Consider the following 23,300-nt stretch of genomic DNA (forward strand, 5'->3'; position numbering starts at 1 on the left):
GCCACAAGTGTCAGTATTTCATACATTTTAAAGAAATTTGAGAGCCACAGTTCACCAATCTAGCTTAATTTGTGATATGCCTTTTCCATACGTGCTTGCTGTTTCCCACAGGATGAAGAATAGCCTCATTTGCTCATATCAACTTACCATCCATCATGCATAGTGCGCCGAAACTAGAACCACCTATCCACAACCAGGTTCCACTGACCTTTCTGTGGTTTACCCCTGGCCATTTCATATGCAGACTTGCAATTTTTTCTTATTAGACACCATATCATGTGATTGGGTCAAATCAGAGAGTGAGTGAGTGGATTGTAGGTCCCAACAGGGGTGTTATTTTCACTTGGCATGTGGAATTCTGACTGGGTAATCTTGGAAATACCTCCAGGTTAGAGGTTCGGTAGCCATCAGCTAGGGGAAAGACTGAAAACTTTGCTTTGGTGATTTGGCATGTTGCATGATGTCTAGCTACCCTTAACAACAGGCCAGCCTTGATATAAGTTTTCACTGGTCATTGTTAAATAATGAAGCATTGTTTGCAATTTCAAATGAGGTTTCCTTTGCTCTGCAATACTTATATTCAAGTTTTGTGTAAGATTATAAATCTCAGCATGACATAGTTGACAACAGGTCAGCCTAGGTATAAGCTTTCACAGGGTTTTTTTGTGAGATAAAAGATGTGTTCATTTTCAAATTAGGTTTCCTTTATTTTGCTACACCTACTGAAGTTTTGTACAAGATTGTAATCCTCTGCATGATATGCTATTTGTTTTGTAATTAAGTCTTTAAATGCAGCACTATTTTAGTTCATTTGTCAGATTTATGTATGTTTTGCTTTTATTATGTTGTTATCCTGCATGTCAATCTAATGTGGAATGCTGTGCTGTCTTTCTCCTATCTTACTTGACTGCTGTGTGGTGTGGCGGCACTGGTGATATGGCTGTTTTATGGCTGGGTCTTTGCTGTTATGTTGGTCATTCAGCTTACTTCCTGGCATGGTACTCCCTGGCAGCTCTCGGGCTCCACCAAAGAGGATGCAACCTCCAGCCATCCCCATCAGTCAACCAATACGGTCACCGAAGTTTGGTGTGGTACAGAGCCCCACTACCTCACATGTACATGCTCGTCACGATCTCTTAGTATGGTTTGAGATCTGTGAACTAGGTAAGTTTCTTGATCTTTTGCTCTTTTGGAAGTTGTTTTCATATAGTGGCTACTGATTTTAGTATTATCATGGTAATTTTATTTTTTATATTAATTTAATTTTGTTCTAGTTTACCATTTTCCATGTAGAGTCAGGAGCACACAAAGAACAGCCTCATTTGTCGCATTCACTCTCAAGCTGTCACCTGTAATGCACTGAAACTATAGCCCATTATGAATTGCCAAACCCTACAGATCTCTCCATGGTTTCTCTGACTACTTCATGTGCCCTGGTTCACCCCATTAACACTATGACTCCCTCTATAAACCGCATTACTTCAGTTCACATTATCCTGTGCCCACCTTTCATCTTCCTCCATGTTCATTCCCCAATAACTCAAAGCCTCTTTCACTCCATCCTTCCATCTTCCCTTCACTTGTGACACACATATCCTCTTAGTCAGTTTCTCTTCACTCATTCTACCCATATGTCCAGTTCATCTCACCAGAATTCATTTTGTTCAGCACTTAGTCATAGTCGGCGTACTACCACATCTCTATCATACATTGTTTTTCCTTATACAGTCAGTCCTCCTCATGTCACATATTTTGCACAAGCATTTCTTATCTAACCATCCAATCTTGTCCATTCTTTTGTATTTAGGGCCCACAACTCACACCCATGCATCACTTTTGGGACTACTTTACTATGAGACATACCCATCTTTGTCTTCACAGCCAGTGATCTCTCTTTCCACACACTCCTTAATGCATCCAGGACTTTTATATATTACCTACTCTTTCACTTTTTTTTTTTTTTTTTAAACTATTCGCCATTTCCCGCGTTAGCGAGGTAGCGTTAAGAACAGAGAACTGTTTCCCACTGTTTCTTTCACTTATTATTATTATTATTATTATTATTATTATTATTATTATAATTATTATTATTTTTTTTTTATTATTATTATTATTATTATTATTATTTTTATTATTATTATTATTATTATTATTATTATTATTATTATTTTGATACTGTTTTTTATAAATGATTATGTTATTATTAATATTAGTAGCAGTGGTAGTATTAGTAGTAGTATGAATATAATATGAGTACTGGGAGGTGTACAAAAGGAAGTGGCAGGAGGTCAAGAGAAAGGTACATGAGCTGAAAAAGAGGCCAGATCAAAGATGGGATGAGAAGGTACTTTATCAGTAACTTTCAGGGACACTAAAAAACGCTTTAGGAGGAGAACAAGAGAAAAGATGGGAGGAATGGTGAAAGACACGGTTAAGAGAGTGGTAAGAGACAAAGAAGAGATGAACAAGTGATAGTATTATGAAGGACTGCTAAATATGTTAGATGTTTGGTAATTGCTGTGGTGTTACAGTAGATGAACTGTGTCAGAACTTCAAGGGTGGATGGGATTACAGTTGAATTTCTCTAGAGAATGCAAATGAGAATTGGAAATGTTCTGGCTGGAATGATTGTGGCAGCAAAACTGTTGATTGGTGGTAGTTACAATATCGTGTTGTTAGGGATGAATTTGTTGACAGATAAAATTGAGGCGAAAATTTGGCAGATCTTTAAAGTAAAACTAGTACTCATTAGAAATATTCTATTTTTTTCTGCCAGAATTTGTATTTTGAAGAACAAAATTAGTCATTTGTAGCCTGATGATAAGATATTGTGTATAAAAGAATTCATATAGTAGTATGTATAGGATTAGATGTTTGAAGAAGTATGTTGCACTATATCATACTTTTAAACTTTTCTGATATTGTTTTAAACCCTCACTTTGTTTCCAACAATGTCGACCAGCAGTCGCTAATCTAAGGGACACTTTTGTCTCTTCCTATTTTTTCCATTTTAGAACTACTTGTGCAAAGTCGCATGATACAATCACCTCTTGTATTGGTAGACCCCTCTCTCTGTTCTTCCAATACCAACTCTGTTAATCTTATTTTTTTATTTACTGAAATTAATGAAAAAGTAGTAAATTTAGTGTTAATGGAATTACCCATGATTTTGAGAAATGAGAATATGATAGATAATGAAATTGGTTAGCTTTGATTTGATATGATTGTTACATGAAATTGATGATTACTTTTTTGTGATATTCATTTGGTAACCATGATTGCGTCTTTATTTCTTTAAAAATGTTTTTGTTGCCCGTGGATTGGACCATCTCTGACTGAAATTAGTTGTACAGGGATACTTGCTTCACTATCCAATAGCAGCTTTTGTGGTGTTGAAACAAACCCGTACATTTTATGATTGTAGGATAGAATTTTTTGGTATTAAGGAAAGGAGCCAAATTAGAGTTGATGTGACAAATTTATAATGACTGGGCAAACTGACTTAACCTGTATGAAATGTTTACCTCATGTTATCATATTTCTTTCGTCACTTCACGCCTTTATGATTAAAAAGATCTTCTTACCCTGTCATTTCAATCTAGATTATTTTGCTTCATTAATCATATATTTTTATTTGTAAAGATAATAATAGATATTTACCAGTTCCTTTGACCAACAGCACCTAGTGGCGAATATGTACCAGCAGTAGTTGAACATGGAGATGATCTGCCATGCAGAGGTCTCTTCCTTTTACATCAGGGTATCCAGCGACGTATTCGTATTACAATTGTACATGAACCTTCCCACGATTTGATATGGCGTGATGTACGGGAACTTGTCGTTGGTAAGTCATAAATGAAGCAGTCCTTTGAATAGCTTTTGATATGAAGGTTGTCAGCCATACTGTCAAATTGTATTGCAAAAAAAAGAGTTAGATCATCCAGATAATTCTTCATCTGACATGCATCATCTGAGGTCGAAGACTAACAATTAAGTATTCAGATATACCCTAGATAGCTAGTGTTTCTTTACTTTGTTGAGAAGGAACTTAGAGTGTATCATGAAACTGGCAGGATTTTTGTCTCAAAGAAAAAATTGATTAGAATGAATCATTACATATGTTTTTGTAGAATAACGTTACTTTTTTCCTTAGGATATATTTGGAAGCAGGAAAACATTTTATGTTGCTGAAATGTTTAAGCTTTACACATAATATTGTAAGAGAAGGTTTAGCAGATAGCATGGTCAGAAAAGTAAATTTTGAGTTATAGAAGTGAATGAAATGTGGAAATATTTTGAGATATAGTTGATAGCATTTTGTTGGAAGCGCCAGTGCAAGAGTACCAGAGTTTGGTATTGTGTTTACATCAAGAATGTATGAGTTTTCCATGGTTGTTTACTCTTTGTATGGATGGGATGGAGATAGGGTAAATGCAAAGGTCCTGGAGCAAGGGTGGGGTCTCTCGTATGCCAGAGGTGGATGGGCATGGGATGAAAATCATTTGCTGTTTTTAGATGGCTTGGTTCTGATGATAACATTCAGTATTTCATATGTATACAACTTAGTGTTAGGTTATCAGTATGTTACCATACATAATGTGTCTTGAAATCCATCTTTTAGGGACAGTAACATGGTTATAGCTAAAGAAAGTTATTTATGCAAACAGTATATATTTTATGTGCTCCTGTCTTTTTCCACATTGCTGTATTGAGAACAAAAAGTCATTGATTATCTTTAGTGTGGGTTCAATAGCAAGTCTAATCCTGTAATACCATCCATAGGTCGTATACGCACAAATCCAGAAAGCAAAGAAGATAATAATGATACATCAATTTTATCACTGGGTCTGTTCTCTGGTGAATACTTGGAGTATCCTGGTGAAGACCGCACACTCTTCCGTTTTGAAGCTGCTTGGGACTCCTCCCTCCACAACTCTGTATTATTGAACCGTGTGACTCTGCCAGGAGAACATGTTTATATGACCATATCTGCTTACTTAGAGGTATGTATACTTCACATCATTGCTGCTTGGGTGATATTGTCTACAGATAGTCCGCTTTTCCCTGTATAATTCTGCATATCTGTCTGTCTCTTATTCTCTCCATCTGTCTGTCCATATATCTGTTAGTTGAGTGGAGCATGTACATATGACCTCTAAACATCAAACACAGATCCTCAGTCCTTACCAGCTTGCTAAAGTGAATCATGGACTTTCTCACTTATAAAATTGATACTTTCTTTTTATACATTACACATCAAAATGATATGGCATGTGTAACCATTCATACCAACTCCTTATACAAATGTCCATGAACAGAGAATAAATGAATTATATGCATCGTAAGGCATGAATTTTACAAATACAGACTTACAACATAAAGATATCCATAAATACACATGGTACAGACACATGGATGACAGGGGAGAAGCAACGTTTTTTCCTTGATAGGAATTAATGTAATTGGTAGCATGCATGGTGTATGGTTGACAAGTTTGTTTGGAGGAGTATGTAATGTCATATGGTAATGATATGCAAGTTGATATTTTGTTGTAGATGTTGTTAGACAGAATTATAAATGAAAAATGAGAAGGGTTGAATAATTGAGAATTGAAGGGAGAAACATTATCTTCCAAGATGTGTAAAAAGCAGAGATGTGAAATACTTGGTATGTCATGGTGAGGTTGAGATGATTCGATGGCAGATTAAGACTACTACATTGTACTGTTGGAGGTTGCCAGGGAGTTTTGCAGTATGTCATGTATAGGCAGTGGAAGGTAATGGCAACATGGTGGAATTAAAGGATTTATGAAATTGGATGCAAATAAAAGTAAAATGCATGGAAAGGGATGAGAGATAAGATTGTAAGTTCATTTTGCATTCAGAAAAACTAGAATTTGTAGGTGCGTTTTCATGTAGTTGTAAAGTTTAATACTGATGGTAGTGGGAAAGCTGAAGTTGACAGCAAGTCCATGCAAGATAAATGATTGTGGGTCCAGTAAATTCTCGGTAGAAGCAAAAATATCTTAACTATAGTGTGTAAAAGAATCTTGCACGAAATATTACACTTCACGATGCTGATGTATGAATGTGAAATGCAAGTGTATATTGGTCAGGATGATTTAGAAGTAAGGATATTAGAGATTGATAATTTGGATTGTATGGTTTGAAATTGGGTGGAATTTTGAGTGGAGAAAATATAGAGGAAGTAAGGTGTTTTAGATACCTGGGATAGAGATTTCAACAAATGAAACAATGGAAGCGAAAGTGTCATGGGGTGGATGAGGGGTGAAGGCTCTGGGAGCATTGAGAAATGTGTGGAAAGAGGTTGTTATCTGGGAGAACAAAAATGGTTATATTTGAAGGTATAGTAATCCCACTGATGTTGTATGATTGTAAGGCATGCACTTTTGATAGAAATGTGCAGATGTGGGTGGATATTTTGGAAATTAAAGGTTTGAGGACAGTATGTGGTATAAGATGGTTTGATTGAGTACCTAATAAAAGAATAATAGAGAGGTGTGGTAATAAGAAGAGTATGGTTTATGTGTATACATATGTATATATAAGTGTGTGGATATGCCTTTCTTCGCCTGTTTCCTGATGCTACCTAGTTAACTCAGGAAACGGGTTCAAGCATGAAAAAAAATACACACAATACTTCCTGCTCCATGGGTCTTTTCTAGCTTTATACATATATATGTATGTATATAGTTACTTAGTCGATCTTCTACATAATTTTACTCTTTTCTTTCTTAGTTAGAAACTTGGCAGTTGCTTCACTTACATGACAGGTCAGTCAAAGTGCAGAAATCTTCAGGATGAGTTACATGGAGTGCTGTTGCATCATCAGATTCTTAATGAGGGGGAGGTGGATGACTCCTAAATTCCTTTTAAAAACCTTATTGCAAATCCTGCTTTGATACCAGAAAAAATGCATGCAATGAAATAGTTAGAGTTTTGGCCATATGCATACCGTCTAATGATAATTTCTATTGACAGCTTGAAAACAATGCACAGCCTGCTATCATCACCAAAGATCTGTGCATGGTTGTGTATGGTCGAGATTCTCGAACTATTCCAAGATCCCTTCGTCATATCTTCAGTGGCTCTTACAAGATTGCCGAGGCCAACCGGATCTGTGGCGTTTATGAGACAGTGCTTAAGCGCGCAGCTGAAGCAGGTAGCCCAGGTTTGTGGTTTAGTCCTGACAGATGTAGAGAGGTGGTCAAGGGCCACCCTACCTGCCCAGAAGCCTGTTATTGGATAACCTGCCCATATTTCTGTGGGTCTAGGGGGGATGGGAGGGCAGCTGTATCTATGACTGGGCCACCCTGCAACCACCACTGCTTCACCAGCTACGGTATGCTGCCTTGCTGCTACCCTACCTGCCAGTCATCATTATTTGATTTTTTAGCATCCTGTTTTAAATTTCAGATCAAATATTAATTCATGTAGCATCCGAAAAAATGTAGCAAATTACACTAGTGTACAGCAGTATATTGTCTAGGACACTTAAGAGAATCAGGGCTTAAAATATTTGGACATAATGCTCAGAGATCCATGTTTAGAGTTTTGTGTTTACTTAAGAGGGCAAGGAGCCCGTCCTAAATTGTAGGTCAAGGGAAGTGTTCATGTTCCCGTGGTCAGTGTGGCTAATTATGAATCATAAGACAGGAGCAGACAGTTCATTAGAATAGTAGCCAAAATAATACATGAAGAACAGAGAGAGAGAGATTGAAGGAAGCAACATGAAAGCAGATGGAAAGAGATGGTTGAAATGAGATGATAACATGGGAGTTGATAAGTTGGAGGGCTTTTGATTTCTTTGTGGATGAACTTTTTTGAAATAAAGACTTAAAGCAAGAAGATTGGTGGAAGTGCTGAATGAAGAAATCTTCATAATGTACAGTCAGATAGAGAATAATTGATAAAGATCATCCTTAGTAATGTCTTTGAAATATGTAAGTAAAGGAAGAAAGGATATATCCTAATGTTATTGATTGCGTAAGTGATTGATGTAATTCAAGCGTGAAAAGTCTTTTGCAATATTTCAGCCATTGAGATGAAAATCTCTTCATTATTGATGTTAATTACGAAATTCAGAGATGATGATTTAGGATGTTAAGATAGTGACAGAGGCACCACGTGAGGGAAGAGGAGGTTTAAGATACTCTCCAGATAGAACTTGAGAGGATATCTGAGGAGGTGGATCTTAAAGCAATTATCATTCAGAGATGATGATGTAAGATATTAAGATAGTTACAAAGGCACCTCATTAGAGAAGAGGAGGTTGAAAATGCTCTCTTGATAGAACTTAGAGAGAACATTTGAGGAAGTTGATATTACAACAATTATCATTGCATACAGTATTCCACACATTCTTCCACCATTTCTCTCCATCTCGTACACTACCACTGTCTTCCCCATGTCACAGGGAGTCTTCCTCTCACACCAACCCCTTTACTTGCACTACCATAAATTCTCCTTGTAAACTCCCCCCATTGCATTCTTTCCACAGCTCCAGACCACCTCAAAGTATTACATTTCACCCTTTGCATTCCCTGCCATGCCACATCACTCATTCTCCCTTTTATTTCTTTCTTCATTCCATCTAGTCATACCACATGCCTCTTTTAAGTAGCTCATTTCCACATCCTGAATTTCCTTACCTCTGTGACCTATTCCATATCCATGTTCTGGCTGCATATGTCAGGGTTGGGAGGACCATGCTGTCTCTTAATCCTTCTTTCACTTCTGCACTTTCACCTCTTCCCTCGATTATTCTGTTAAGGGACCCAATGTCTTTCTTACCCTGTACTGCTCTTTCGCTTATCTCTCCATCCACATCAAACTTACCCAAGATGGCTCCTAGAAACTTAAATTCTCTCCCCTTTGATTGCATTCATGAGTGAACTCCCCAAATAGACTAACACATCACATTAGATAAGAATGCTATGTCCTTTGTCTGAGGTGAAGAGGCAGATTTGGGTGCTGACAACCTTTAGCAAGCTTGTTCTTTTGATATAGTCTGTCGGTCCCTGAGTGCTGATGTTTGTTGGTTTGTAGTAACCATGGTTTTGTAGGCTGTGCCATGTCGCCTGTTGTCCAAAATTACATATAAAGAGAAGTATGAAGCACAGATATCCATTGTTTACCTTCCACATTTTTGAGTTATTAATGAGAAGGAAGCCAGCAACCAGAGAGGTTTATTACCTGTACTGGGTATTGGAAGGGTTAGTGACCGCTGCATAGTGAGCCAGCACTTCAATGGTTGTCAGGTTGCACTCTGATGTAGATAGCTGTCTTTTCTCTTTACCTTACTCAAAAGTGTACTGCTGGCATTAAATCCACAAACATACATTCTCTGTCACACACAACACTTGATGTCACTCAGCTCATACAACTCATTCTTCGTAACTCAATTTTTCCTGTGGTGAGCACTATGTGCTAGCCCTGCCTTTTGGCAAAATGGTAGGAGCAGTAGATAGTAGTAGGTAGGAAGATATGACAGAAGCATTAGGAAGAAACATTAGGTAGAAGTAGTAGGAAGAAGCAGTGGGTTGGAGCAATAGGTAGAGGTCTAAATGAATGTGACGATTTGAAGACTTTTCTCTTCACTAGTGAAAGAGTAGGAGTGGGTCATCCAGACAAAATCTGTGATCAGGTCACTGATGCCGTTGTGGATGCCCACCTTAGCCAGGATCCTGATACTAAAGTTGCCCATGAAACATGTACAAAGACTGGAATGATTCTGATGTGTGGGGAGATCACTTCCAAAGCTCAAGTGGACTACCAGAAGATTGTGCGTGACACAGTTAAGAAAACTGAGGTAGACGCAGTAAGTGGAAATAGTCGGCAAGGACGTTAGGTAGGAGTCTGAAAACACTTTGTTAGAGGTGCCCTCCGCTAGAGGTCTGTTAAGGGTGAGGCATTAAAGGTTGAAAAGCAGCACTGGAGCTCACCAATTATGCAGACTCTTTTGCCTTGGCCACCCCCTTGAGGAAGTTCTTGAAGGGAACGCTCAAAGATATAAATAGATTGGTAGATTTCTGTGTTTGTAATTGCTTTAATGACAAAAGCCAGTCAGTTCACTGTCTGCAGCTGTAATGAAGTGGTAGTAATGTAAGGTATACAGTAAGGCTCAAAATAATCTTGCAGATGTTAAATCTCATTGGTAAAATCAGAATTTGCATGTTTTTGATACAGCATGATGATAATGTCTCTCATTTGTGATTTTGATGCAAGTTGATGCTTACAGCTATGGTTTATTCACTACTGTACAAGATATATCTTAATACTGACTGCTGTATATGTGTGTAGTTCATTCACGACAACTTAATTTAACTCGTACCTCTCATGTTTAAAGATATCACACATTAAATGACATGAAAATTTTTATATAGTTTGATAACGTGTGCATTTGATTAGGGTAATGAAAGAGATAGAACTCACTATCTGAAACACACCTGTATGATAATGGTAACACTTATGTCAGCACTGTTATGGAAAGTGATACCCTTCTTCAGTAGATTTGATTTTTATACATAAATAGTTTTTCGGATCATTTTACAGTAACAACCCTGTGCTTATTGTAATGTGTTTGATACCCAAGTCTGCTTCAGTTATTTTTAAATGCCTGCTGCCTTTACACCATTTTTTTTTCTGACCCAAGACTAGTGGGGCATGATTTTGCTTACATGCAATCATTGACCTGTGACCAGCTCTCTTCATATGTAGCAAGTTATTATCAAAGAATATCATGAAGAAAATTGTAAATATTATTGATCTTTTATACTTACTCAGGTCTTTTGCAGTTGAAGGTCTGGACATATCACTTCAGTTAATGAGGTGATGTTATTTCTCAGGCCTGCAGCGGAGACAGCGTCGAGTGCTGGACACAAGCTCTACTTACGTCCGTGGTGAAGAGAATCTGCATGGATGGAGACCACGGGGTGATTCTCTAATATTTGAGCATCAGTGGGAGTTGGAAAAAATCACACGTCTTACTCAGGTGGAACGAACGCGGCACTTCCTTTTATTACGTGAAAAGCTTGGTCTTGGGAATACACCTCAACCTCTGAACCACCACCATGACTTCACCAAAAGTGAAAAGGTTAGCCCATCTGTAATTCAGGCTTTCATTATTTCTCATGAAACTTGGGTGAAACATGATTAAACTGATTGTTCTGCATATACAGAGGTGTCATTCACCCTTGTATGGATAGCTTCTCTCATATCTGGAGTGGTCCTTTCTACAGAGTTGCGCTATTATTTCAAATGCTTTCTCTTTTTTTCAACCATCCTTCTCCATGTGCTGTAATGTTGATTTTGTCTTTCCATTTTGTAGTTCTTGCTACTATTCTGGTAAGCTGTCTTTGTGTGTCCTCCATGTGTCCTGGTGTGTAGAGCCTGAACTTGTAGCACATGCCTGGCTGCTTCTTTCCTTAGTTTCTGTATGGGAAGCAGCCTCAAGAGGATTGGCTGTTGTAGTACTTACTTTCCCTGCAGAGTGGAGCAATGGAATTCTCTGCTCAGAAACCTGAGATGCTCATATTTATCCCACTTGTTTTTTGTTTTTTTTGATAAACTTATTCTCTCTTTTCATCTGCCATGGCTGTGACTGGGGCATTCAGTTGTCTGTCTTCTTGGCACCCATAGAAAATAAAAAAGATGACTGAAAATCTTTCCTATGATTAGCATGACCAGACTAGCAGAATAGTTTTACCAAAGAATTTTGTATATCTTATTGTGGAAAAATATTAGAGGCCTCTCCTGTTGATGATCCTTAAATGAAGTATCTGTCAGAAAAACTGAGAAGAAAGTGTGATTGGCACATTTGGAAATTTAAATCAGAATGTTTTCAGTAAGAGAAAAAAGTCTCTGTCAGATACTTTGGAAAATTTCATGTTTCACCATTCAGTTACCCTCTAATGGTCAACTTTAACCAGTATTCCTTTTAAAAATCTAGCTAAAATGTCTGCCATAAGACAGGTGTTATGGATGAGCTTACTGAGAAGTCACTATCTTGCATGGTTTCCCATACTGGCAATGAATGTTTATGCAGACAAAAGCTCCCCTCAGCTGTATATCTATCTTTATTCATCAGTCCATTGTCTTGTTGTTTTACACTGTTAGATGGCCTTTTACACTGTTAGAACCTCCTGAATATGTTTTGGTCGTGGTACATGCCATATTCTTTAATGTGTATTCCCTTCCTACATTTACTATCGTAAAGTCAATTTTGCTGTAATCCCTCTATATCTTTACTACCATTTTCCTCTCAAATGAACTGTTTGTGTTCGTTTTCCTTTTCTCAATATCCATGACATTTTAGCACATCATCTTTAACATCATAAGTTGCAACTTTCTTTACTTGTGAAATTTCCACAGCCTCCTTAAAGATTTCATTTGAATTTTTGCAGTTTATTAGACATATCTCTAACCAGAATGCATTAAAGAAGCATATTTCAATTATTCCATTAATGCTGTCCCAACTGTCTTTTTACAACTTCTACCGTTAATCATTTGTTTTTTATGTGTCTGCTGTGTGCATACTCATTATTCCTAATGTGTAATCCTCCATGCCTCAATTCTAACTAAGTCTGCCGTCCATTTATTCAGTTGTATTTCGTGTAATTACTTTTATGACCTGTTTTCACTTTTTACAGAATTTTTTTTTATATGCATTCCTCTCAGTACCATGAACAAGACATTTCTCACACACATTTATTTTGTTATTATATGAAGAATTAGTCCTTCCTGTCTTTTTTCTGTAGCATCTTAGTTACCACAATCTTTCTATGCAGGAGGTTGCTAATCAGGCAGCCAAGGCAGGTTGTGATGCTCGGGCAGTATTGTCACGGTACTCCTCCAGGGAAATGCCTGCGACAGACTCAGATAATATGAGTGAGGCAGAAAGGGCTACTGCTCTTAAATTTGCAAAGCTCATGCAAGTAAGTTGGATCATCTATTAGATTTTCTTTTGAATACCTGATTATATTTCATGGCTTAGTGAGATAGTGTTATGAGAGATAATTCTGCAGTTATAAGTTCAATCACTTACTGCTTATCAGACTGGCATAGAAGAATACCTCTTTAGAAGAACCATATTCAAGTAGATCTTTATGATTGAGCGTCTATATTTTCAGCAAGGTTGATACACGTTTTCACTTTTAGGGTCGGTTTGCGCAGATGCACACGAAACAAGAAACACCAGCACAGACCCCCAATGACGAACAAGATGTCCTCACAACATCAGTCACCTCCTCATGCTCTTCCAACACATCTACAGAGTAAGTACCTTCTCATGTGTGTCAATGATTCACCTCCTCCTTGATGTATCCTATTTTTTATCAGATACTCTTGTTCAAGGTCAGTTATTATTATTATTATTGCCTGCAGTGATGCCATAATCTTCATTCAGATTTCATATCAAAATATCTTGAAACTGTTTTCCATGCTTCATTATCTTTTATATGGATGAACATGTTATAGTTATATGGTTGCAAGGCATGGGTTATAGATAGGGTTGTATGGAGGAGGGTGGATGTGTTGGAAATGAGGTGTTTGAGGACAGTATGTAGTGTGAGGTGGTTTGATCAAGTAAGTAATGAAAGGGTAAGAGAGATGTGTGGAAATTAAAAGAGTGTGGTTGAGAGGGCAGAAGAGGGTGTATTGAAATGGTTTGGACATATGGAGAGAATGATTGACAAAGAGGATATATGTGTCAGAGATGGAGGGAACAAGAAGCAAGAGACCTAATTGGAGGTGGAAAGATTGAGTGAAAAAGATTTTGAACAATCAGGGCCTGAACATATAGGAGGTTGAAAGGAGTGCAAGGAATAGAGTGAATTGGAACGATGTGGTATACCAGAGTCATTGTGCTGTCAATGTATGTGTGTGTTTATGAGTGGTTGGGCTGTTCTTTGTCTGTTTCCTGGCACTACCTTGCTGATGTAGAAAATAGGATATGGACCAAGATGCAAAGATTCTAACCTAACAATGTTTTTCAGGTTAGCTTCCCCAGAAAGACCTCATGCACCAGTACCTGAGCTTCATATTGCTCTTGGTGGAACGGCTGTTGTGCCACCAGAATCACCTCTTGCGAGTCCTGGAGATTCTCAGGATTCCTCTCCCCTTGTAGAATCTCGGTCGATGCCACTGTTTGTTCCAGAGGTTGAGGAAATACGCATATCACCTGTGGTCAGTCGAAAGGGCTACCTCAACGTTTTGGATGACCGTACCAATACGTGGATAAAAAGATGGGTGGTAAGTACATATTTTGATGAGTTAACTGTTGGAATGATAATTACAGTGTAGTATGGAAAGGATTATCTTAGAGTATGATATTATGCAACTGTCATTCAAAGAAGGATAGAATGAAAAAGGATCATTTCATTAGATTATTTTATTTATAGGATTGAAAGTGAATACAGTTCTGAAAAGATGAATTGTTGTCAAGAGGGATCCTTAGATAGTAACTTATTTTTAGTTTTGTGTATTGAAAACTGCATTCTTTACAGAACCATTTCAGGCATAAGCTTTAGAGATAGACTTGTTGCAGTAATTTTGAGAAGCTGAAGCCTCTTCTTGATTATGTAACTGTGAACAATGGAGTAACGAAATATATATTGGATACCAGAGTGAAAAAATCTGAGTGACTGGAAGCTTAAAGGCATTGTTAAGCATACTTTCTAGCCACTATACTTTTGTTATAATCAATATACATTTTGTTTTTCTACAGCAAATTAAATTTTCTGGCTACTTCATAAAGTTCAGTGAACTAGTAAATTTTTCTTAAAGTTTTCGGTGGTTATAAGAACCTCTGTTTGCTAGCAATACATTATTTCATTACACTTCATGTTTTTTATAGTGTATGTTTTTAACCTTTTGAGGGTTAATATGTGAGTGTAAGCAGGGTCTATGAATTGTCTGAAAAACACTTTTCCTTCAGGGAAAGTGATGTAGAATTTTTGGTTATCCTTCACTTTCCTTATATTCAGACAACTTTTGTCAATTAGATCATTGAAATGGCAGGTGATGTCCTACATCATTAAAAACAAATTTGCCACATCTCAAGATCCTTAATGCCCATGGTGCAGCTACAATAGTAAAGACAATGAACATTTAAAACACTGCCCAGTTGCCCTACACGCTGCTCATGTAGACACGCACACACAACATCACTACACTTCATGATCTGTTGTCCCACATGATGGATGTGGCTAGGTTCCTGAGTGCTGTGGGAGCTCCATAAAAGGTAGAAGGGACCATTAGGGCAGGAAGGTAAGTTTATGTAAGGTAAGGATGAAATTAAACACCATGAAAATAACTTGAAAACTTATTGTATCTAGGGAAAAAGGGATTTGAAATATTGAGCATATGCATAGATGAAGGGTGAAGGCATGTACAGAGCATCAGATTGGGGAAGAGCAGTGTGGTTTCAGAAGTGGTAGAGGATGTGTGGATCAGGTGTTTGCTTTGAAGAATGTATGTGAGAAATACTTAGAAAAGCAAATGGATTTGTATGTAGCATTTATGGATCTGGAGAAGGCATATGATAGAGTTGATAGAGATGCTCTGTGGAAGGTATTAAGAATATATGGTGTGGGAGGCAAGTTGTTAGAAGCAGTGAAAAGTTTTTATCGAGGATGTAAGGCATGTGTACGTGTAGGAAGAGAGGAAAGTGATTGGTTCTCAGTGAATGTAGGTTTGCGGCAGGGGTGTGTGATGTCTCCATGGTTGTTTAATTTGTTTATGGATGGGGTTGTTAGGGAGGTAAATGCAAGAGTTTTGGAAAGAGGGGCAAGTATGAAGTCTGTTGGGGATGAGAGAGCTTGGGAAGTGAGTCAGTTGTTGTTCGCTGATGATACAGCGTTGGTGGCTGATTCATGTGAGAAACTGCAGAAGCTGGTGACTGAGTTTGGTAAAGTGTGTGGAAGAAGAAAGTTAAGAGTAAATGTGAATAAGAGCAAGGTTATTAGGTACAGTAGGGTTGAGGGTCAAGTCAATTGGGAGGTGAGTTTGAATGGAGAAAAACTGGAGGAAGTGAAGTGTTTTAGATATCTGGGAGTGGATCTGGCAGCGGATGGAACCATGGAAGCGGAAGTGGATCATAGGGTGGGGGAGGGGGCGAAAATTCTGGGGGCCTTGAAGAATGTGTGGAAGTCGAGAACATTATCTCGGAAAGCAAAAATGGGTATGTTTGAAGGAATAGCGGTTCCAACAATGTTGTATGGTTGCGAGGCGTGGGCTATGGATAGAGTTGTGCGCAGGAGGATGGATGTGCTGGAAATGAGATGTTTGAGGACAATGTGTGGTGTGAGGTGGTTTGATCGAGTGAGTAACGTAAGGGTAAGAGAGATGTGTGGAAATAAAAAGAGCATGGTTGAGAGAGCAGAAGAGGGTGTTTTGAAGTGGTTTGGGCACATGGAGAGAATGAGTGAGGAAAGATTGACCAAGGGGATATATGTGTCGGAGGTGGAGGGAACGAGGAGAAGAGGGAGACCAAATTGGAGGTGGAAAGATGGAGTGAAAAAGATTTTGTGTGATCGGGGCCTGAACATGCAGGAGGGTGAAAGGAGGGCAAGGAATAGAGTGAATTGGAGCGATGTGGTATACCGGGGTTGACGTGCTGTCAGTGGATTGAATCAGGGCGTGTGGGGCGTCTGGGGTAAACCATGGAAAGCTGTGTAGATATGTATATTTGCGTGTGTGGACGTATGTATGTGCATGTGTATGGGGGGGGTTGGGCCGTTTCTTTCATCTGTTTCCTTGCGCTACCTCGCAAACGCGGGAGACAGCGACAAAGTATGAAAAAAAAAAAAAATGCATAGATGAACAGAAGTTACATTTGAAGTCTTTAGGTAATACTTTGAGTAAGGTTAGTAACATGAAAAAAATAGCTGAGAAATGAGAAAATATTTGAAAGCAAACAGATAGCTGGCTGGACCTTAAAGGTAAACAGTGAAGAATTGCGAACCATCAAGTGTAGCAAGGAGTGTTAGGAGTGGTACAACCTAGAGTACTTTTAACAAGAAAACCATGGTAAGTATACCTTTGAGGAGCCAAGGTTGATTTTATAAGAAATGGACGTAGAAAAGGAATGTTGAAATGTAAAGGAAGCAGATGCTGAGATACTGTGAACATATGAGAAGAATGGAATTTGAGGAAATGACCAAACAGATTGTTTAAGAGAAGTGAATGGAAACGAGTTCATGGACATCAGATATTGTAGCAGGATTCATTGATAGTGAAACAGGTGAGAGGAATGCTGCAGTGGAAAAATCTGCAGAAATTTTTTGAGATTGTGATATATGGAGGCATTTTTGCCCGAGCCACATTACCTCATAACAAGAGTAGGCGTATAGCCACCAGAAGCTTGTGAATAGATATGAAAATAGGTATTTAGGAAGTTTGTACATAAAAAGGAGGTAGAGCATTAAAGTAAATGTTTCTTATGATAAATGATTTAAGATATTTTCCAGTCATGATATATTCATTTTACAGGTATTGTGTTTTAGCTGAATATTTTTAATATAAAGTCTCATGAAAGTAATGACACCGAGTGTAAGGTTTCTACTCACTTGTTTTGTATTTTCTTAGCCAGAACTCATTAACACCAATTCATGTTTTTCCAACAGGTTGTACGGCGACCGTATGTATTCATCTTCCGAGATGAACGAGACCCTGTGGAACGTGGGCTTATTAATTTAGCGACCGCTCAGATTGAATATTCTGAGGACCAACAGGCCATGGTGCGGGTGCCTAATTCCTTCAGGTTGGTTCTTCTAAGTGTTGTCCATGTGACTTTTTCAAGATTTATTTCTTGCAACGTCAAGGTATATTCTTTAATTTTGATTTTTAAGATAAGAAGTTGAACATCCAAGAACAAATAATTTATATTTGGTCAAGTTGATTTGTTTTGTGAGTAAAAGTGGGGCTGTAAATGTACTTCATTTTAACATGATGAATCAGTTTGATGGGCAAGATGAAAAAGTAACAAGAATTTATAGATATAGTAGCTTTTTTTTTTTTCCAAAAGAAGGAACAGAGAAAGGGGCCAGGTGAGGATATTCCCTCTAAGGCCCAATACTCTGTTCTTAACTCTACCTCGCTAATGCGGGAAATGGCGAATGGTATGAAAGAAAGAAAAGAAAAGTAGCATTGAAGTCCATGTTTCGCTTTAACACTCCAGACATAGATTAAAGTTGTGTATAAATAAACTTAGCAGTATGGATATGTGTGCCATAGCTAATGGTTAGATAGTTTCTTGTAAGTTATAGTGACCAAACTAGAATAATGGTTCATTATTGTTATTACAGCGTTGTAACGAAACAGCGAGGGTTCTTGCTGCAAACCCTGGGAGACAAGGAGGTGCATGACTGGCTTTATGCAATCAACCCACTTCTAGCTGGACAAATCAGGTTAGTTGGTCTATTGCATAATGTATATCTATTCAAACATACAATCACACGTAGACAAGTGCTCACCTGCTTGCACACATAGAATCATACTTGAATATTTTTGTAGATAATGCTAAGATTATGGGAAAAGTCAGGAGTCTTTAGGATTGTGAAAACTTCCAAAGAGTACTAGATAGGCTCCAGATGCAGTCAGGTGAAGGCTGATGAAGTTCAACCCAATTGAATGTTAAGTAATGAAAATATGACAAAGTAAAACGAGTCTTGATTATGATTATAGTCGTGCAGGAATTATCATGTGAGGAGGATTTGGGATTGATATAATACCAAGCCTCTAAGTTGAACATCGCATTAGGAGGAATGTTTTGTAGGCAAATTACTTTCAATTACATGGACATTATGGTGTTCAGAAAAGTATTTACATCGTGTTATATACCCAAATTAGAATAAGTAACACCAGTTTCGTCCACTCATTTGACAGTACACATTAATATGCTTGGGAAAGTCCAGAAGCAGGCGACAGAAATTGTACCATCACAAGTAAGGTTAAGATGGATGTGCTTAAACGTTATGAGAGGGATGAGTAAACAGCTGATATTAAACATGCCCTTGGACTTTAGTGAATCTTCTTTATGGACTATTTGTGATAGCACAGAGAAGATTAAAGAGAGTTCCAAGAGTAGAACATTATTCAGTGCATCTAAGACCTTGTACCTTTGAAGTTCGATTATGGAGAGAATGGAGCAACCGTTGAGCACATGGATCAAACACCAAACACGTGAAAATTTTCCCGCCAGCATCCTTGTGATACAGGCAGAGACCTGGGGTACACTTGATGACTTGGGAGTGGAAGATGGAACAGTGAAGACATTTCAGGCAGATCCTAGTTGGTTGACAAATTTTAGGAAACTACAATTACCACAACTGCTTCTGCTGATGTCATTGCTGCCAAATTTTTCCCTGGAAACCTTATGACTATCATAGAGCAGGGTGATTATTCTCTCAGTTGGATTTTTAATGCAGACAAAAACATTGTTTTGGAAGAGAATGCCTTTAAGATGGTACATATCTCTTGAAGGGAAGACTGCACCAGGATGCAGTTTGTTATTTTATGTTTTTATTGATAGAATTTATTGTACAGTATGTATACGGTATTCTGATATTTTATATTTTCTGGTACATGTATGCTAAAATTTTACACTGGTATAGTATTTGGTACTGTCACGTTAATAATGAAACTGCTTAATTTTGGTTACTTACATTATTTGATATATGCGTTTTTTTTATTCATGCGACCATTTTCAAGAATGTAAATATCGCATAAATCGAGTGGTCCCTGTAGTACATATATACACAGTTAAGAGATGGGGTAACATGAGTATAGAACTCTCTCCCCGTAACAAGCAAATGATAATCACACACACACACACACACACACACACACATTCTTTAGGATAAATACTAAAGGGGCATTCTTCCTTCACATCCAGAAACATCATAGATATAGAAAGATTTAAAGATTACTTCTAGTTTATTAGAGTTAAGTATGCCTATAGAAAGCAAATATACTTACTGCATGCATTTGTATCACTCACTGTAATTTTAGAATTCTTTGACAATACTATTTTTTTACAGATCAAAGTTAGGTCGCCGAAGCCGTCACACATCTGGTGGCAGCCACCCCAACACACTTTCTATTCCCACTAAGTGAGATAAGACAATCCAGAGTTATCCCAGAGCATCAAGCACCATCTTCACCAACAGCCCATGACATTCACTGCGGCTTGATTTTGAGCTGTCAGTTACCTCTCATATGTTCATAATAATTACTCATCCAGCCAAGTATTGAAGAGAATCTTGAAAAATAAATCTGTGTGTTTATCTGTGTGTATAAGAAAAACAGATTACTTAAAAGTTGTTCATCAGGACTGCATTGCCTTGGGTAAGGTCCTCCTCTTCATTGTGGAAACTCCTTCTAAAGTGACATTTATATTTTATCACCTGTGATAAACAGGTATGTGGAGACTGACCTCTCGCCAGACACACTAGTCGGACCAGGCATTGAAAAGTCTCCCTTAAGGCATGCAGTACGAGGCAATGAACATGTCATAATTTCATATAAATGAGAGAGATAGGATGCCTCATTCTAATTACCTGCTGAAATAATTAGATATATTTCAGTAGCAGTTGCATTGCTATCTGCTCTCTAATCCCTAAGATGACAATACTTTTCAAAACTGAGCTTTAGGGGCACACTGCAACCACCCATTTATTCTTGCAGTGTCTGCTGTGTTCCTTCCAAACCTTCATCATAAAAGGGCAAACAGTTATTTCATCAGTCAATTGTATGTCCCATGTGCTTGCCTGTTGCTTCTTACTGTACACAGGCTCAACCAGCATCACCCTTAATTGTGATCATCATTAATTATAGTAGACTCATTAGCATTGCAATATATTTCATCTGGTCTTTTGAGTTCGAGGTGTGAGAAGCCTTATTTTCACTTTATGTTCGTTTTATTTTTAGAACAAAAATGTTCAAAACTAAAATGCAGTTAACTGACAAGTATATGGGAGACAGTGGTCCTGTTGCTCATTATTGACAATTTCTGACGGGGGCTGAATCTCAGTGCTCATCGCTTTAATGAGACCTACTATTTACCACAAGATTTATTTTTTTCCCAAAGGGTTTTATGTATGACATACTCTTCTTCCAGACTGGAGCTTTTGTATGTCATAGACAGTTTCCTTTTTGGAGCTGGTATATGCCTTATTCATCTTAATGCTAGAGTTGATCTCAAACACAGTTTCCCCTGTAGGACTACCTGTAAATTATATACATTTTCTTTTCACAATCTGCTATACACTATATGCATCTGGATGTATAGTGTGTGCAACACTGTAGCAAGAGCTGATGTGTCTTGAATATATCTTCCTCTACTGAGTTCATGTAACTTTACAAAGCATTACTGTGTGATGCTGACACGTTGGAAAAGTTGCAGTGGACAGTCCAATGGTGGGAGGGACACAAATTGAGCCCATTAAAAAGATTCTCAAGTATATGTCAGATTTCCAATTGCAAGATACTTGGAAATACTGCACAGAAAACAAATACATTCCCAGAAGTAGAGTTAATGAAGGTGTGTGAATAAGAAATCTTGTAAGTTGTGATACTATATATATATTTATATATATACATATACATATACATATATATATAGACAATTTTTGAATAAGTGATAATTTTTATTCCAAACTAGGAACGAGTCTGAGGCAGCAGTAGTATTCAAATAAATACTTTAGTTTTGTGTAGAAATTCAGGTGTAAGTCTAACCCAAAATTGTAGAAAATCAAATACCATGCTGCCTGTAGGGATACCAGTGAGAATATAGGGTTCTGTTGGACATCTCAATACCATCATTATCAAAAATTATATGTTACCATGAAAGTTAATGATGTGTCTGAAGCATTATGGTATGAATTGAAGTACATTAAAGATATAGGGTACATGATGTTCATATGTAGCTTGTATTCTTCTCACCTAGATAGTGTATACAACAGCCCTGAGGCCTTTTGACAACAGCCTACCCCAGCGTATAGCTGGTGCACAAATGGGCCAGTATCCACTTGATAACCTTAAAGAGAATATGCTATGTTCGGAATTATTGATCGTATCATGAAACTATTTTCATTTCGGAGAAATTGTAAAACTGAGAATTTGTTTTCAATCAGAAATGCTCTGCAATATCTGTAACTGATAAATCAGCCATTGCTATTGTGGAATATTTTTGATTGTCCTCGAACTTTCCTTGCTTGATACTTTTATTCTTAAACTTACACTCACACTGTTATCTCTTCCATTGTTATTCTGCCCTCACTAACAGAATCTGTTGATACAAAAGATTGTTAGGTTTGTCAACACTAGTGTTGAACCTCTGTGATGTCTCCCAGAACTGAACACTCGCCTTGCCAAGCAGGGTAAAAGATAGCAGTTCAAAAGCTATATCTGTGAGATCAGCAATTATAAGCCTTAGATGGATTTTCAGTAAGGCACATTTACTTGATCAAACAGGGAAAATTGGTCTTGTTGAAAGACTGTTTTAATACTCAGAGTTGCTGATCATATCAATTTTCTGTTTTTACCTCCCCTTGTAGAAACTTGTCATCAGAGGTATTTTAACGTCAAAATAATGTAGACCATTTGTCAAGACACTTGACCTGGTGGTTGGAGGAATGAAACCAAAGACGTTAGTTGATAAGCGTATCTTTATCTAGTCACATGCATCACCATGACACTCCATAGTATAGTTTAAGTTCCTCATAAAATATATCTTTGTTTTTGTTTGTTTGCATCTTTGTTTATTGAAGAGTTTATAGCTTTATATTTGTGATTCATAAAGGTTAGAAGTGATTGTCCTGCAGCTTAGGGCTGCTGTATATTATGGATATACATCGGGGCAGTCTTGAGCTATGTAACTTTGCAGAAGTTTTTTTTTAGAAAATTATAATTTGGATATCAATACATAGTGATATTGTGTTATAATAGAGTATATCTCAAACATTTATTTATGAAACTCACTGTAAAGCTTGATGTTTACAATGATATGGCCAAATGTAATAATTTATTTAGTGTTTTATTATCCAGTTTATATTTCTAAGTCATATTGACTGCATATGTGTACACTAAGGTGTAGGCACAAATTTAAGAAGTTGTATGACAGTAAACAATGTTCAAGAGATTGGGTCCCATGAGTGTGGAACACTCTTCCTGTATGTGCAAAAGGGGCAAGGAAAAATGAGTAATTAGATAGAGTTGACTATTGTTCAATACATTGCTGGAGGAAGGTGTAATGGCAAGGGAAAGGAGAGATCAAGTGAC

At 37.5% G+C, this 23,300-nt stretch overlaps 1 protein-coding gene across 9 annotated transcripts in view; it reads left to right on the plus strand.

Annotated features, from left to right (window-relative positions):
• The window catches only part of unc-104 (kinesin family member unc-104), a 140,670-nt gene extending 117,624 nt beyond the window's left edge, over positions 1 to 23,046 (plus strand). For 6 of the 9 annotated variants that reach the window (XM_071660708.1, XM_071660709.1, XM_071660715.1 and 3 more), the window contains 11 exons: positions 983 to 1,164; positions 3,680 to 3,844; positions 4,783 to 5,003; positions 7,002 to 7,191; positions 10,868 to 11,115; positions 12,809 to 12,955; positions 13,179 to 13,294; positions 14,015 to 14,270; positions 17,645 to 17,781; positions 18,326 to 18,427; positions 20,060 to 23,046. In XM_071660708.1, coding sequence (XP_071516809.1) covers positions 983 to 1,164; positions 3,680 to 3,844; positions 4,783 to 5,003; positions 7,002 to 7,191; positions 10,868 to 11,115; positions 12,809 to 12,955; positions 13,179 to 13,294; positions 14,015 to 14,270; positions 17,645 to 17,781; positions 18,326 to 18,427; positions 20,060 to 20,135 — 1,840 coding nt within the window. In that variant the 3' untranslated portion in view covers positions 20,136 to 23,046. The remainder of the gene's footprint in view (positions 1 to 982; positions 1,165 to 3,679; positions 3,845 to 4,782; positions 5,004 to 7,001; positions 7,192 to 10,867; positions 11,116 to 12,808; positions 12,956 to 13,178; positions 13,295 to 14,014; positions 14,271 to 17,644; positions 17,782 to 18,325; positions 18,428 to 20,059) is intronic. The other 3 variants (XM_071660710.1, XM_071660716.1, XM_071660712.1) reach the window with 2 other exon arrangements.
• Positions 23,047 to 23,300: the final 254 nt, after the last annotated feature.

Source organism: Panulirus ornatus, chromosome 72, assembly GCF_036320965.1.
Source record: "Panulirus ornatus isolate Po-2019 chromosome 72, ASM3632096v1, whole genome shotgun sequence".
Lineage (NCBI taxonomy): Eukaryota > Metazoa > Arthropoda > Malacostraca > Decapoda > Palinuridae > Panulirus > Panulirus ornatus.